A 16,402-nucleotide genomic window follows, 5' to 3' on the forward strand; every position below is an offset into this window, starting at 1 on the left:
GGAACTGGGATGGGGTATGTGTGGGGGGGTGGGTGGTTTGGGGGGGGGGGGTGGGTGAGGGACAGCACCTGCCCAACTGACCAATCACCAGCCTGACTGACACCCCCCGCTAAGGCACTTTTCTCACATCACTGTCCACATACAGAAGGTGCATGCTTATTTTTATTTATTTATTAATTTATTAATTTATTTTTGCCCCAGGATGCCCTTGGCGCAGGGCTTTTTTTTACGAAATTGGGCTATGAGCGGTCGGGCGGGGCGGGGCGGGGCGGGGCGGGGCGGCGTCTTGTTTCGCGGTGCTCTCTGCGAGCGGATTGGCCAGGGCTAACTGACTACAGAGCGTAAAATGGTGGTGGTGGTGGTGGGGGGGGGGGGGGGGGGGGGGGGGGGGGGGGTGAAACTGTGTTTATTGCATCGAGGCGGCCGCTTGTGGGGCCGTCGTGCAGTCCGCGCACAACGAGGTGCTGATGGAACACGCCAATTTTATTTATTTATCATTTTTCAAGCTCAACTCCCAGGCAGGAGAAATATCTGCCGTGATATCACCTACATTCCTTTTTTTCAGTTTTTTTTTTGTTTTTTTGTTATTACATCGGTTTTATTCGGTAGTTCGGTTAGGGAGGATAAAGCATTGCTGCATCGCTTTTCAGTATTTAAAAAAAAAAAAAAACGCACTTCTGCGGCCTGACAAAAATCTACCGATTTTGCATAGAAATCTCAAAGCCTTTTTTTTTTTTTTTGGACATGACAGGGCCTTGCAAGCAATGCTGTATCTTCCGTTCCGTTCAAAAACCAGGGGCTAGGGGGAGGGAGGGAATTCAAACAGTGTTTCCTAAGCAATTTGAGCCAGGGGACTTAAGACTGAACTATATGCTTTTCTTCCAGCACTTGCACTTTCCTTTTCGGCAGGTGACTTTAAAAAATTTAATTCAAATCCCTGTTCTGCAAATGAAATTTTTTTTTTTGGAACCCTTTTCAGTCACTGTTTCAGTTCGGTTTAAATGCGGCCGAGGCTTCGCCGTTCAAACTGACCACCATGGGAAGGCGTGGGAGGCTGCAGAGCAACTCGCTCCCGCCCATCAGTTTGAATATTTGAATCTATAGTCGGTTAACGGTCCAACCGGAGGACCTCATGACCCCTCCAGAAGCGCGTGGAGATCACATCCCGGGGGCAATGGTGGGTCGCGGTGTGGGGGGGGGGTTTAGGGGGTGTTAAGGTTCGAGTCTACAGTCGGCATGCGTAACAGTGCTGGGGAATCAAAGGAAACTGCTCGGAAACACTGTTCGAAGGGCCAAGGGCCCCAGTCTGAGGCCTGTTTACAGGGTGTGGTAGTTACGGGCCTCAGTGTGAGGAACGTTTTACAAGGTGTGGTAGTTACGGGCCCCAGTCTGAGGCCCGTTTTACAGGGTGTGGTAGTTGCGGGCCTCAGTGTGAGGAACGTTTTACAGGGTGTGGTAGTTACAGGGTGTGGTAGTTGCGGTCCTTGGACTTGCAGAACTTGTAGAGGAAGAAGACGACGGCCTGCAGGCCCAGCACCAGCACGATGCCTCCAATGAAGCTGGCCGCGTCGAAGGTGGACTTCTTCTGCGGCGCGGCGGTGGGGGGGGGCCGGGGCCAGGGTGGTGAGGGTGGAGTCTGAGGAACAGAGGGGGGGTGGGGGGGGGAGAGAGAGAGAAGGAGAGAGAGGGAGAGGGAGAGGGAGAGGGAGGGGGAGAGGGAGAGAGAGACAGAGAGGGGGGAGAAAGAGAAAGAGAGACAGAGAGAGAGACAGAGGGGGGGTGGGTGGGGGAGAGGAAGAGGGGGAGAGAGAAGGAGAGAGAGGGAGAAGGAGAGAGAGAGAGAGAGAGAGAGAGACAGAGGGGGGAGAAAGAGAGAGACGGGGAAGAGAGAGAGGGGGAGGGGGGAGAGACAGAGGGAGGGGGAGAGAGAGAGAGAGAGAGTGGTTCATCCAAACCGGACTGAAATGGGCACATTTTAGTCGAATAAGCGCTTTTTAACCAGCGACTACGGTCGTGAACGTACTTGACGGAGGAGCGGCCGTTGCCGTGGTGTTGGCGGGCGGAGTCGGGGCCTTGGTGGGACCCGCCGCTGTCGTAGATGCGTTTGTATGAGCTTGGAGGAAAAAAAATAAATAAATAATAATAAAATTTAATTTAGGTTTGACAAGTCATTTCAAAGCATTTTTTTTAAGACTATGTCTGCAGGTCAAAGGTCAGACTGCCGCCAGCGTTACCTGCAGTTGGAGCCGCGGTGGTGGCGTTGCTCGGGACGACAGCAGTAGTGTTTGCCGGTTCGGGGGCGGCCGTGGTGACAGCTGGCTTGGCAGTGGGAGCGTCCGTCGTTTTGGCAGTGGTAGAGGCAGCGGGTTTGACGCTCGTAGGGACAACTGGTTCGAGGTCGCCTGGAAAAAAAAATCAAAAAGTAAATCATGGAGGGAGGGAGGAGTGAGTTAGTGAGTGTGAGTGTGTGTGTGAGTGTGCGTTTCAGCTGCGTGATTACCTTAAGTATAATGTCTTGTCAATATAATATCAATAGTCATATAATTAGGATTTGACTGGGGTTTGTAAGTTCATAAAAGGGATTTACAAAGCAGTAGAACTACAACAGATCTGTTTTGCTGAGGGTTGTGCTCCCTCAGCAGAACTAGGGACATTAGTACGGAAATTAGTAAAAGTTAAATCCCACGTACACAGTTGTCATTGTGTGGGCACAGCCTGCTGGGTAATGTAGTACAGGCAAAGTCCCCTGGGGTGCTCAAGCCCAGGCCTGATGCAGCACTACACGCTCTAGTTTGTAGGCAAATGGCGAGCGCTAGGCACTTTAGCACACAGGCGGATGGGCTAAATGGCCTGATGATGTCATTATGTAGTCTTACATGATGTCATTATGTAGTCTTACGTTCTTAGGATCAGGTCAGATATACAATACTCATAAATGTACTACAGCCCTTTGAGTCTCTAGTTTACATCCTGTGACAGGATCTCCTCTTTACCTTGTGGGCCGGTTACCAGGCCTTGGGTTTGACAGAAGCCAAATGCCTGCAGCTCAAACTCCAGTGGATTTAGTGCATTTCTGAGAAGTAAATAAATAAATGTTGTCACTCCCTCACCTGAGCAGGATCCATTAGCGACTGGCTCACAGCCCAGGCTCACACTGGTGGAATTCACAGCGCTCACGCAGGAACCATTTTGGGGGCTTGAATCTGTGCAAAGGGAACACACACTAATCAGAAAGAGCAAGCCAGACTTAAACATTCTTTTTTTTTTTTTTTTTTACATTTTTATTTAAGTCTCTCTCTTTGTCTGAGAACTGCAAATAGAAATTATACAGTCCCATTTGGGCATGGAAATGAAGGGCAGGCCGACTGCAATGTCGATTTACGACTAAAATTGCAGCTCGAACAGTGGCATTCACGATAAGCCTTTGCTACAAGTCTGAAGATTTCCTTTTCGCATATCTCAGTGACCGATGTTGGATGAAACAAGAGCAATTGACACGTGAACAGGGGGGAACCTCTCACTTCATAAACCAGGAAGTGGGTTCTGTACTGCCTGCACCAATCGGACGGAAGCGCTGCAATGAGTCACACAGGATAATAATACATCACACAGGCTCCACGGTATGTGCGGGAAGCAAACCCTGTAGTACGGTCAGCATTGGCTGCCAGCTAAATAAGCAGAGAGATACACTATATGACCAAAAGCATCTGGAGACCCCTTGGTCTGGGGCTGTTTTTCATGGTTTGGGCTGGGTTTTGTTCCAGTAAAGGCAAATCTTACATGTGACACAAATCTAATGCTACAGCATACAATAACATTCTAGTCGATTCTGTGCTTCCCCTTTGGGGGAGGTCCAGTTTCAGCATGACAATGCCCCCATGCACACAGTGAGGTCCACACAGAAATGGTTTTGAAGAGAACAGTGTGGAAGAACTTGACTGGCCTGCACAGAGCCCTGACCTCAACCGCATCCAACACCTTTGGGATCAACAGGAAATTGATCAATTGTGAGCAAGGCCTAATTGCCCAATCAGTGCTTGACCTCACTGATGCTCTTCCGGCTGAATAGAAACAAATCGCTGCAGCAATACTCCAACATCTAGTTTATTAATCCCCATTATTTTGGATGAAATGTTGGATGTCAGGGTGTCCACATACTTTTGGCCATGTAGTGCAACTCACTTTAGCTAGCTAGCCAATATTACAAAGATTTGGCTTTTGCTTCTTCGTGTTTAAAACTGGTACTCCCGAGATTAAAACCAGCTTGTATTCCTACAGATGAAAGTTTGGTTAAAATAGCACTATGGAGCTGTTGCAAGTCTTGAATCTCAGAAGGTGAGAAGGGCAGTATAACTTGACACTTTGTAATGTGAACTGTGAGGAAAAGATGCAAGGCTTTGAGGAGTTACAACAAGGCCTTTATCAAGGTGAAACTTCAAGGTGAAATGAGCAAAGCCTAGTACAAGTTTTCTCATTTTCTTCTGTCAAAACAGAGGCAAAAAAAGAGACTACACCGATCTTTCAACTGCCAAAATGTGTTATTTAAAGCAACCCTGTATTTATGGCCATTTAGCATTGATGGGGACGTGAAGCAGTCGGTAATATGACTTTGGTTCATTTGCATTTTACCTGAGACAAAATATGGCCCTGCATTCAAATCCGAAATTGACCCACATTTGCCAGAAAATTCAAATTCACGTCACGTTTTCCCAGAATCACAATTTCAAATCATAGCCCAGCTTTTTCGGTCACAAAACTGCAAAAACCAACAAACGGATCTTTCCGCCCCCGCCCATTCCGCGGAAACTCGAATATGAAACGTACCTCCTCGGACATTCTTCTAGTATTTCCGTCTTAAGGAGAATAATCGAGAGTAACGGCACAGCCTGGGCCAGCATAAGTGTCCCCGCAGCAGAAGACCACCCCCCTTCTGCCTAACCCCTCGTCTGACTCATTTCTCCGGTCCCAGTGGCTTCGTTGGCAACCGCTAAACCACCGCCAGATGAGTCACACGTCCGAAAAAATAGGAATTGAGCGGCGTCGGTCGAGAAGCCCGGATGACGCAGCATAACGACTGAAGGAAAGAATGACACAACGCAGTAAGAGTGGCCCTATGTAGTAGTAGTAGTGCACGCCTTAATAAACTCCAAATTACACAGCTCAAAACGGCCAGGCTAAAATCTGTGAAAATGTCCACTGTAATGGACATTCAACTGTAATGGACAGGGCATTTCAGTACTTTGAAATCAAACTGAGAGAGTTACCCATGAGTGAAATCTCTTAGTGGCAAAAATGCATAGCTACACAAGGTCGCAGCTACCCTTGCAATGGGGGATACAGCAGCTAGCAAGTCTGTTCTCGTGCCGGAGAAGGATTCTGAAGGTCTGCTTCCTTGTCAGCCTTCCTTGTTCCTTGTTCCTCCCCCCCCGCCCAATGAGGGGTACGTCCAGAACAAACGGAATGTGGCACCCAATACCGGGCACATCAGCAGCATGTCACATGACCCTCCCAGATGCACCACCTGTGGTCCTTCCCACTCCATACAATCGTCAGGTTACAGATTCACAGCACAGTCTGTGTGTGCGTACACGTGTGCGTGTTGGGCAGAATAAACATCACCCAGTTCAGTCACGCCCTGACCTAAAGCAAATCGCACAGCAGGAACACACACTGGCGACGGGACGGTATTAAAGTCTGTGGCATTCTGTGTCAGTGGGGTTAGCTTCCAATGACGTCAGCTGCAGAGGAACACTTGGCACTTGGCACGGTCTCTTACAGCTCTACGGCCCTCCTTCCCCCTATCAGTCAGCTGCGACGTGGATGGAAGAGAACACGTACACAGCTGCTAAAAGGTAGCAGAGATCACAAATTGTGTGTGTGTGTGTGTGTGTGTGTGTGTGTGTGACCATGAAACAGGGTCAAGTCCCAGTTGCCGGGAAACACACAGCACACTCTCAATTTGGTACTCAAAATAAAAAAAGTCTAATTTTCCTTAATTTTGCAGAGCCTGGGCCTCAGGCTGCCCTTGTCACCCCCCCCCACCCCCAACCTGGGAAAACGGGTTCTGCACAGGCGGGACTCAAACTTAAGGTCCTCCCTAAAAGTTTTACCGCCGGCAAAACAGGGCTGACACCACCGAGAGCAAATACACAAAACCAGGCCTCGCTCTCCCGCGTTTATGGCCCTCCACACACCTGCTGCCGTTCAGTCAACAGACACGGGTCTTTAACTCTGACTTACAGTACAAGTAACTGCAAGCGTTACACTATGTCTACACAGACTCACTTTGGCAAGCTAGCTTTAGCGATCGCTCAACTCTTTTGTGAAGACAAAAAAAAGCGAAACATATTTGCTTATTTGTTAGTCAAAGTAACGGGCAAACGCTGAATGTAATGTAATGAATCCGGGGCCTTGGTCTTGAGCCTCGTGTGTCCCTGCGCGGCAACGCATGGCGGTAAGGAGACCGGCGCCAGGGCTGCGGGCACGCCGCCATCCCGCGGGCGTGCGACCCGTTTACCACACCCTCTCACCCCAGCCGGGCTCATCCTCCCGCCGCCACGGTTACCTTACCCAAGCACAGTGGCGGGTGAGACAAAGCAAAGGACGTGCTAATTATTCACGGTCTCGCAGAGCGCTTAGTCACGAGCGATTCAATCACACACCCCGCAACAGCACTGGCAGAACAGCCCCGTTCTCCAACAGCGGCCATCCGCGAGCTGTCCTCTTCCAGTCCGCCCTTCTGGGAACGGCGGGCAAGAAAGCAATGAAACCACCGGTCACCTGGGGCATCTGTCTATGCACTCAAACAACAGTTTATCCATAGAAGCACACTGAAGTAGCAGAGCCAATGAGGGAAAAGACCTCCCTACCACACACACACACACACACACACAGTCTCACGCGCGCGCGCGCGTGCGCACACACACACACAGTCTCACACAGAGTCATACACACACACACACACACACACTCACACACGCAGTCTCACACACGCAGTCTCACACACACACACACACACTCACGCACACACTCACGCACACAAACAGCAAAGCCGTGGTATTTCAGCACAGCCTGTGAGCCAACACTACCCACTCTGGGCTTTAACCCTGCAATTCCCAGCTTACAAACGCCCAGCTAACACGAGTCTGAGGCAGCTCCTCAACAGAAACGTGTCCGACTGGAGCCACAGCTCCTAGGTTTCAGTCTAACCGCCACGCTGGTCCTCCTGGACAGTCGATGGCCAATCGATCGAGTGCTAGCCAAGCTTTCCCCATGCGTTACTCACAAAACTTCTGTCATCGCTCATTTCAAATCTGCAAATTCACTGTGTTGTGCGCAAAAACACTGGCTGCCTGGTTTCAATATTCAAATTTAAGGCAACTCCTTATTCGCGGAGTAAACGAGCGCCTAGTCTTATCACAATTACCACGTGGATCGATATCTGTACAGCTAAATCAATCAAAGGTTGTGTACAGACCGAGCCCAGCTGAAGGCATGACCTTTCAGCTCAGTAAGGTTTCTCAGCTCATGCGTGAAGGAAAGATGTTTGGACTTAGAAGCCGTGGTGTGATGCAACACCGCTCGAGAGGAAATGACTTCTGAAAGTACCGAGGGCGACCCAGGCGTGACCCACAGCTGACGCTGGAGAGCTGAACTGTGCATCGGGCTTTCCAGAACCAATGTGCTTTCCTGAACAAGCAGAACTGGTTGGGGGGTGTGTGGGTGGGGGGGGGGGGGCGTATTCAATGTACATGCTGCTTGGGTGAAGACTACTCAAACTACCTGAACCGCCAAACAAACCTCAGCACACCTCGGCTTCCTCGCCAGTTCCCGTTGGACGTTTTGGGCTTTAGACGCTTCCAGGGGATACGCATTCCTCCCCCAGCTGGAGCCTGACTGACTGACTGACCCCCCCCCCCCCCCCCCCCCGCCTCCACTCCCCAACCCCGCCCGGCGCCCCGCTCTTCTCTGCTCACACTTTTCTTTTCTTCTTTCCGCCACTTTCTTAAGGATATCACCGTTTCCTGCTATTCATCCCTGCGCTTCCTGTACTATCTCTGGAGGAGGGGGTGGCCGAGGGCGGGGGGGGGGGGATATGGAGCTGCGCTTCTTCATACTCCCTGCGGTGGAACGCGGGAAGAGCGTTCCGGAATGACCGCCCCGTGGTGATCCCCAGGATCAGTGATCTACCTCTACGGTTGTCATGGTTACCGGAGTAAAATCATATTCTGGAAATATGAGGGGGGGGGGGGGGGGGGGGGGGGGGGGTGGTTGGGAAATCTATTTCAGCAACATGAACGCCAGAGAAAGTGGTGTGGAAAGCAGTATATCTGTGCTTGGTGTGCGTTATTAACACCCAATCAACAACTCCTACCAGTGTTATCCTTTTTCATTACTTGTCCTCAACCTTCACATTGTACAGTTTACACACAGTGTGTAAAATGTATTTATTTGATTTGCTAACGTGGGCAGATACCAGAGTATCTTCATTTTTCACAAGGTCCACTGTCAAAGGCTCTATTAGACATCGTAAGAAATAAAAAAACGCACACAACTTAACACAGTTCAAAAATTGTTTTCAGACTTCCCTGCTTTGCACAACAGACCCAGTCCATGGCAACACCGGCCCAACCCACAAACACATTATGCTGATAACGAGCCGCGCGGCTGTCAGGTAACGCGATAAACGGTTTGCAACATCTCCGGAAGGTTCCGTTGCCAGTAAATAAATACTGTACATTTAATGTAACAGGATGCAGAGCCTCCGTATTCCCACTGATAGTCCCACATTTATGGCACATCACTTCAAACCAGCGCCGTGTTGCAGTATGACAACACGACCGTTGAGCACAGTCAGTGCCACTTCTTCCTCCACAGCAAACAACGTTCAAACCGCAAGCAGGGCTGCCACGGAAGAAAACCACTTACCTGTGCACTGAAGCCAGGTGCAGTCTGTGTTTTTTTGGCACTCTGGACAGCTTGTTAGCACTGAGCAGCCACCTGAAAAAAATGAACAGCACACACAACCTGAGCAGGTAAAGTCACCATTTTTTAGGGGTAACCCCAAGGAATTAAATTAACAACGGGCACGGAAAACGTACAGGCCCAGAATCCAACTCCCGTGAGAAGGAAAAACACTCAAAAGCACTTTAAAAGGGGTTTATTTTTAAAGTGATTGTTTAAATTGAGACCACTTGACAGAAAATTGGTCTGCTGCATAGACTTATAGATCAAGCATATGCCATGCTACTAAAAAGACTGTAAGACTATGTTTCCACTAGTATGCAAACCCTTCAATAACGTGTGACCTTTCATAAACCAACACACGTTTTGGAAGCATAGTTGTACTATTTAGACTGCAGTTTAATAACTGAAATGCTTGTTGAGAGCACACCAGTCAACTCAGCCAACCACTAAATGATAGAGCAATGACTAATACAACTGTGACAGGAAAACGAACAAACATATCTGAACCCACTGATGGCCGATTTCAGTGCTTGGTGACAGCAGAAGCCTTCACATTATGGTTATAGTGTGCTCGTGAAAACGGTCCCAACAAATCAGTTTTGCTGGGAAATGGAGTTCTGAGTAGCCTTGGCTTTATACACAATGTACAATAATATTCGTCCGGACTTCACCTCCCATCCCACCATCCCAGACTGAACTCTGTCCAGGTGTTTTTCACACAGCCATCGGGGATTAGCGAACTACGTCAATGCCTGTTCTCAGGAGGACTTGTAAAATACTGCCCGCTATTGGTGTTAGTTTTCGTCATCACGCGCGTCGGACAATCTAATGAACACGCATTTTTCCAAAAAAGCAATGAGAAATCTGATATGGCTAGCTAGCCAACACTAAATTACAAATTCACATTAATAATAGCATTGGTTTGTTTCGATGGCCAATGTTAGCTAACAGTATATATTACATAATGCTTAATAAACTGCAAGGAAGCTGTTAGGAAGAAATTTGACGAACCAAGGTGGCTAGTTAACTAATCTTTGTAACAAGACAGTAATAATGTATAATAATAAATACTACAATATCACTAGTTGGACAGTTAGCATGAGCTACTTCTCACTTCATGAATGAATGTTGTTGGCCATCTGGTAAGATAGCTAACGCTAGCTAGTGGCAAACAGGCTAACGAACGGAGAACTAAACTGCAACGTAGCTATGTTGCTGCCTAAAAAAATCACTGAAAAAAACTTAAATTATAACTTAATATTTAAATAAATGCAGTTACTAGCTTGCTAAAATGCTGGGTTGCAAATATACTACGTGGAAAACCAAGAAAATATTGTGAGATTAGCTGTCACTGCGCGCGATTGCTACTAGCTAGCAGAGGAAAAACTAGTTAGCGCTAGCAAGCTAGTTACGTAGCGAACACAGATGGGGCCAACACATCAACTTACCACTATCTCCAGCTGTCGTACTACGCAGCAAGGCAAGTGAAAATGTAACCAACAAAAGTCTCCAGTACATCTTTCTATTTTCTCTTCTTCCTACAACAGCACGCTAGGTAACAAGTGCCGAAAAGTGTGAGAGACACTAATTTCTGCTGTATACGGGGTTTCTGTGGGTCCACTCAACTTCCTGCTATACAGGTCATGTGGCAGTTTTTACTGATACTGGGAGGAGGCAGCGAAGATAGGTGCTTTTATGAATAGCTGCCCTGCCCCGCAGTTTTAACATATTCGTGGCTACGGACTAGACGGTTCCTCGGGTCAGTCTGCGTTGTTGCGTGGATTTACAACATAAAAGAAACAGTAGCTGTGCTGTGTGAAATAATTTCCCCCAGAGGAACATAAGTTTAGCTGAGGCCTCGCTTCAAAAGATTTCTTAATTGCCATTAAATTGCCCACCAGCCTGCGTGTCACCTCGGTTTTCATCCGTCAGCCATTTTTATGGCACAAATCGTAATTGTATACGAACTTAGCAGATATTAACGTGTAGCAATTCCTTACTGTCACATACCGAACAGATACTTGAATGTTTCAACAAAAAAACAAAAAAATAATTGACGAGAGAGAACAAGGGTGATGGATGATGGGAGTGTTGGCTACTCAACCGCAAAAGCTCTGGGCTTCCCACAAATAAGTTATGCACAGACAACCAGAAACAAGTACATAGATAATTCTGTTTATAATACAGTTGACTGGTTGCTGGTTTGAAGCCTGGTTGGGGCACAAATGTAGTACCCGCAAATTAGATACGTTATCTAAACTACTCCAGCATCAATCTGTGTCATTACATAGCGTGAAAAACATTCAAGTTATTAAAGTTACCCTGAACTGTCTGTGGGGGAAAAAAGCATAAACATTTTGAGAGGCTAAAGGAAAGAAAGAAGTGAATCAGTAATTCAGCCCTGTAATTGTGCCGTTTTAAGAACAGACAGTTTGAATTCAGTTCTTATAAGCAACCTGTCAGGTTGGCATAAAAAGAGGAACTCAATTATGCAAGAAGATGAAGAATGAAAACCAGACATTGAGTGCTGTCTGCAGCACTTCCTCATTTCAACACTTCACTATATATATACGGATACCCACAGAGCCATCAATAGTGCAGTATACTGTTACATGCAGTCAATTCATTTTTTATTTCTGTGCTCTGTCATCTATGATTGACAGCCCCTTCCATACGATGAATCTAAATGGGCTTAACATTTTAAAATGATTCATTTTAAATTCTGTACAAGCGTTATTGTAACCTGGATTTTACACTTTTTAAAATATACTTTTTAAATCACCCTTTTCAGATGCAGCATTCACGCACACACACACAACAAAGAAAAAAAGTTTAATTTAACACTGAATGTTTGCACCACATGCTTTGTTTTTTCACAATGATATCATATTACAGTGTTAGGAAAACAATGTAGGGCCTGAATACCCAGTGGGTATTCAGAACAAGGGAGAAAAATATGAATTAAACAAATACAAAGAACAAGACATCGCTTGTTGTACAAAGAACACATTTTTATCTCAGACACTTTAAGCAGGTACTCAGTAAAATAACCATACTTTATAAACTTTCATCTGCAGATTCCATACTTGCAGTTGTATTTTGTATTCTGCTGTGGTTGCCAGTCACTTGCCCAATGGCGTATTGCACTGTTGTACAACTTTCAATTTCAGATGAACAGATTTTTCCAAGTCACTGATTTCCTGGCACATCCTTTTCCCTGACAAACGTTGGGCACCACTTGAAACCTTTACCCCAGATTTGTGACACAAATAGCTTAGCATTAACATAATCCTCTTTGTTTCCCATAATCTGATCTCTGTGTAGCATGAAACCTTATGCAGTTTATTCACCCAAAGCTTTCAAAGGATTATTATTTGCCACTTTTATTCATTTAAGTTCACGGTCAGTTCTCAATCCCGAGTAATGGCTTCCATGCATAGTGTTTCCCCAAAGACCATAAGTCATGAAAACACTATTACTTTACTATTATCATTCTTCCAGTATGGATTACACCATCTTGGTGTAATCCATAAAAAACAGCGTTACTGTGTAATTACCTTGATCTCATACAAAAAAAAGGTGCAATGCAGTTGAGTGTAATTGCGCTTAATTGGCTTTCTATAGCAAAAAATAGCTTTTTAAAATAAGTTTAACATCAAGGCCGAAATACCCCACAGTCAGCGACTTTACACTCGTCCTCAGGCCTCTCGTTGTAGGTGGGGACAACCTCCAGCTTCTTTAGTACTTCTGTGCCTTCAATCACTTGTCTAGAACAAAAGAGGTATATCAGTTATATACATGTTCACCTCGCAGTTTGTTTCGTCTTCGCTTTACTGAATTTTACTGCAGTGGGACAGTGGTTTTAAGAACTCTGAATCTGGATCACACATAGGTATTTGGACGGTTATTTTAAATCACGAGTATCACCTGCTGCTCATTCTCAGAAACCAAATAAAAATACACAGACAAACACACACACGCACACGCACATGCACACACACAAAAAGACCAAGATTCTCCATTCAGTAGTAGCTGGAATGAGGTTGCCAGGAAACGCACCCAAAAGCCACATATTTCCGGTCCATCCAATGGGCAGGCTGCAGGGTGATGTAGAACTGGGATCCATTGGTGTGAGTCCCCTGATTGGCCATTCCTAAGATCCCTCTCTTACTGTGAGGCACTGCAAAGCTTTCATCTGGGAGAACAGACGTTACTTCAGAATTCACATATTGATAAACAAAAAAGCAACAAAAAACCCCCACTGACTGTGAAAGTTTATGGCAGCCTTCAAGAATGGCAAATGTTTTTTTGCAGTTTACTACCATTATTTACTTTCAATTATCATTAATTACTTAACAAAACAGAATTTCTGAAAACCTGTTGTTTTTGGTCCTCTCTTTCTTTCTCTCTCCTTCCCCCCTTTCTTTCTCGTTTCCCTGCCTAACTCACAGCATTGCCAGATTCTTTTTTCTTTTTCAGCGGGATAGTTTCTAAACGGGGATCTAATCTAAATAGTTTTGTCCCCAGAAATTCTTGTCGCATCCACGTACTTTCACATGCATGGCCTGCATTGTTCACACAGCTGAGCCGAAAAACAAAAAAAAAAACCTGCCAATGGAGCACATCAGCAGCTTGACCCGGATTCCGATCCTCTGCCTAATATCAGAGTCATAGATACGCAGAATCGGCCCAAAAGCACAGCTGCCACAATTGTTTCTTCCTTTTACGTCCAGTCAAGACTGCACTATATGGATGCCAGCTAAGTTTCTTAGCTTGTTTGGCACTTATTGAATTTTAATGCAACGTGTCTCACATACCTTTGGTAATTCTGAGATCTCAGCATTGTAGGTTTTTGTCTGTCTGCTAAAGAATTGGTTAACCAAGGATTCATAACCACTGAGAGGTAAATACTCACAACCCTACATGGGGGTTTTTAATGTATTTGACCTTTCAATTTCCTTGCCTATTTTTCTTAATAGTACCTTCAAATGTTGGTCCATAAATTGATTCTCCACCATTTCCTCTTGCCCCAGGTGAAATATCTGCAAAAGAGGAATTCACCCAAAGAAAAGATTTAAAAATGGGTGATCCCCATTCTTGATTTAGAAATGACTGGCTGCTAGTTTTTTTCAAATGGGCATGTAGTATTCAGACTACAGACAGATAAACTGTACTATTTAAACACTTATTAATGAGTTAATATTGCTCTAAAAAGTGAATTTCAAAAACACCATATGAAGCCATTTAGAAACATAACTGTCCTTTTTCCACTGGGTTATTACACTATGTTTGGGAATTTTTCTTTTCAATTTATAACTATTCATAGTAAAAGATCTCAAAAAAATTATATAGTTGCATAACATGAATACCAGCTTCATTTTAAAATAATGTGTTTGTTCGCCCCCTTGCATGTGGGAATCTCACATATTTAACACTGCACACAGCAAGCTTTGTTATTCTCCATGTAACAGACATAAAAATGACCCTAGATCATTCCCCACACATCTTACCTCCACCCTGAATCCAGCCATTGGGGACGACCCGATGAAATACGGATCCCTTGTAGGTCAGCGCGATGTTGCGCCCTGACAGACCCGCATCTCCGGCACACAGTGCCTGGAAATTCTTGCACGTCTTCGGACACAGATCTGAAAAGAGCTGAGGAGAATAACCGTGATCAGCCGTGACACGTGCATTCGCAAAAAACAAATGTTTGCTTTAGAAAACGTGACGCCCACTCACCTCAAACAATAACCTTCCAACCGGCTCTCCTTCGATTTCAATATCCATGAATACAAATGTGTGCTGCAGGAATGAATCAGAGAGGGGGAAAACTGGGTATTACTTCAACATTTCTGCACATCCTTTTAAACGGAGAGAAGCATGTAGTGTGCGTGGTGAAAGCTAAATCTCTGACCAAATGGACTGTGGAGCAACATATTAATATTAATATTTTATTGTTTATTAATTACTTTAATGGTTGACATTCAAAGTGACATTTCTGTATAGGGGCAAGAGGACAACGAGTGAGTCTAGTCAGGGAAGTCAGTGAATGAACCAAATGTGACGACTATTCTAATGTGCGCTATCCTAACTGTTGTGTTTTGGAGAACACATTTGGGCAAAGGAAGACTTGCCCCACTGCTCCGTAGGTGTCTGGTGTAGTAGTCTTCGGTCAGAGCCAGGTACAGTGCGTGCGGTCTCCGAAAGGTGAACCCCCACTGTTCCACAGCCCACCTTGACAAGTCTCTTTCATCACCGAGAAGTTGAGAGTTGACAAAGCACATCAGTTTGCCTTTGTATTCCCACACCTCACCTTTCAGTTCCTAGTGAAGAACGTGGATAGGGTCAAAGGAACCATCATTGTTAATCAGATAGGCTAAATCTTGCTGCTTAATTAAAAATAATGCAACTCGTAGGATGAGTCCAATAGGGATACACTATATCAGAAAACAAAGTTTTATATTTGCAGTAGAGATCAATAAATCAGATACACATGAACTGCTAACAAATGAATGAAAAGAGTAGCACAACAGAAAATATTAATAATGCTTGCCAACAGGACATTGGCAGATTAAATACACATAGAATGGTGATTGTTGGTTTGATAATTGGTAGCTATATAACGAATGAAATAACTAAGTATAAACTGAGCTAGCCCACCTTTTTCTTACTGGTTAAATATTCGTGCCAGTCACACTCATGCAACGGACGAATCTTTACATCCGAGAACGACGCAGGAAACTTCTGTTTCAAACCCTGTTGGCGACAGGCAAAGACCGGATCCATTAGTTAACGTCAGTTAGCCAGGTCTGGTGACAGTAGGATTTGTGTTCATTTCGCCAGTAATGTTATTAGCTGGTACAATAGTTAATATATCTTGCCAATTAGCTAATACAAAGGACTACGTAAGCAAAATCACTTCTCAGCTAGCTGACAAGCATCCTGCACTCGTATTTATAAACTGGACAGATAGCTAGGCTAGCCAGTTAACATCACTTTACTTGAATGGCTGGTGATATTAGACTATAGCCTATATTAGCTATAACAAACAAAATTCTGATGACAAGCTAACACGTTACCTCTGCAGTCCCTAGGGCGATTTGAAAGTTGTGCTCTTTCAAAAGACCAACTATCTCAAGCTGCATTTCAGAGTCCATGACCATGTCAGGCTCATACTTTTTGTTTGGAAAATCTGTGGATGCCTGAGCTGCAAACACGTATCGGTCTCTATAGCAACAATGACTGCGCGAGTTTGGCGTCGCAGCAGAACCGAAGGTCGTGAATCGTTCCAAGATCAGCCACTCCGAGTGGCGCAACATCCAACTTCCAAACAACAACTCAGTAAGGTAAGATTAATTCTGAAAACAAAGAAACGTTGTCTTCCACGAGGGAAAGAACATTCACTTTTGAGGAGTATTCATTAAATTAACAA

General features: G+C 45.4%; 2 protein-coding genes across 2 annotated transcripts; both read right to left on the minus strand.

Annotated features, from left to right (window-relative positions):
- Positions 1-652: 652 nt before the first annotated feature.
- cd164 (CD164 molecule, sialomucin) lies at positions 653-10,636 on the minus strand. The gene is made up of 6 exons (XM_035423091.1): positions 10,416-10,636; positions 8,929-9,000; positions 3,111-3,203; positions 2,235-2,402; positions 2,024-2,113; positions 653-1,636 (listed from the first exon to the last, which is right to left on the minus strand). The coding sequence occupies exons 3-6, from the start codon at positions 3,123-3,125 to the stop codon at positions 1,460-1,462; spliced, it is 450 nt and encodes a 149-aa protein (XP_035278982.1). The 5' UTR covers positions 3,126-3,203; positions 8,929-9,000; positions 10,416-10,636; the 3' UTR covers positions 653-1,459.
- Positions 10,637-11,785: 1,149 nt separating this feature from the next.
- ppil6 (peptidylprolyl isomerase (cyclophilin)-like 6) lies at positions 11,786-16,206 on the minus strand. Its single transcript, XM_035422002.1, has 8 exons — positions 16,050-16,206; positions 15,631-15,726; positions 15,105-15,293; positions 14,710-14,772; positions 14,478-14,625; positions 13,950-14,009; positions 13,027-13,162; positions 11,786-12,734 (listed from the first exon to the last, which is right to left on the minus strand). Exons 1-8 carry the CDS (start codon positions 16,131-16,133, stop codon positions 12,623-12,625), a joined length of 888 nt encoding a protein of 295 aa, XP_035277893.1. The 5' UTR covers positions 16,134-16,206; the 3' UTR covers positions 11,786-12,622.
- Positions 16,207-16,402: the final 196 nt, after the last annotated feature.

Source organism: Anguilla anguilla, chromosome 6, assembly GCF_013347855.1.
Source record: "Anguilla anguilla isolate fAngAng1 chromosome 6, fAngAng1.pri, whole genome shotgun sequence".
Classification (NCBI taxonomy): Eukaryota; Metazoa; Chordata; class Actinopteri; order Anguilliformes; family Anguillidae; genus Anguilla; species Anguilla anguilla.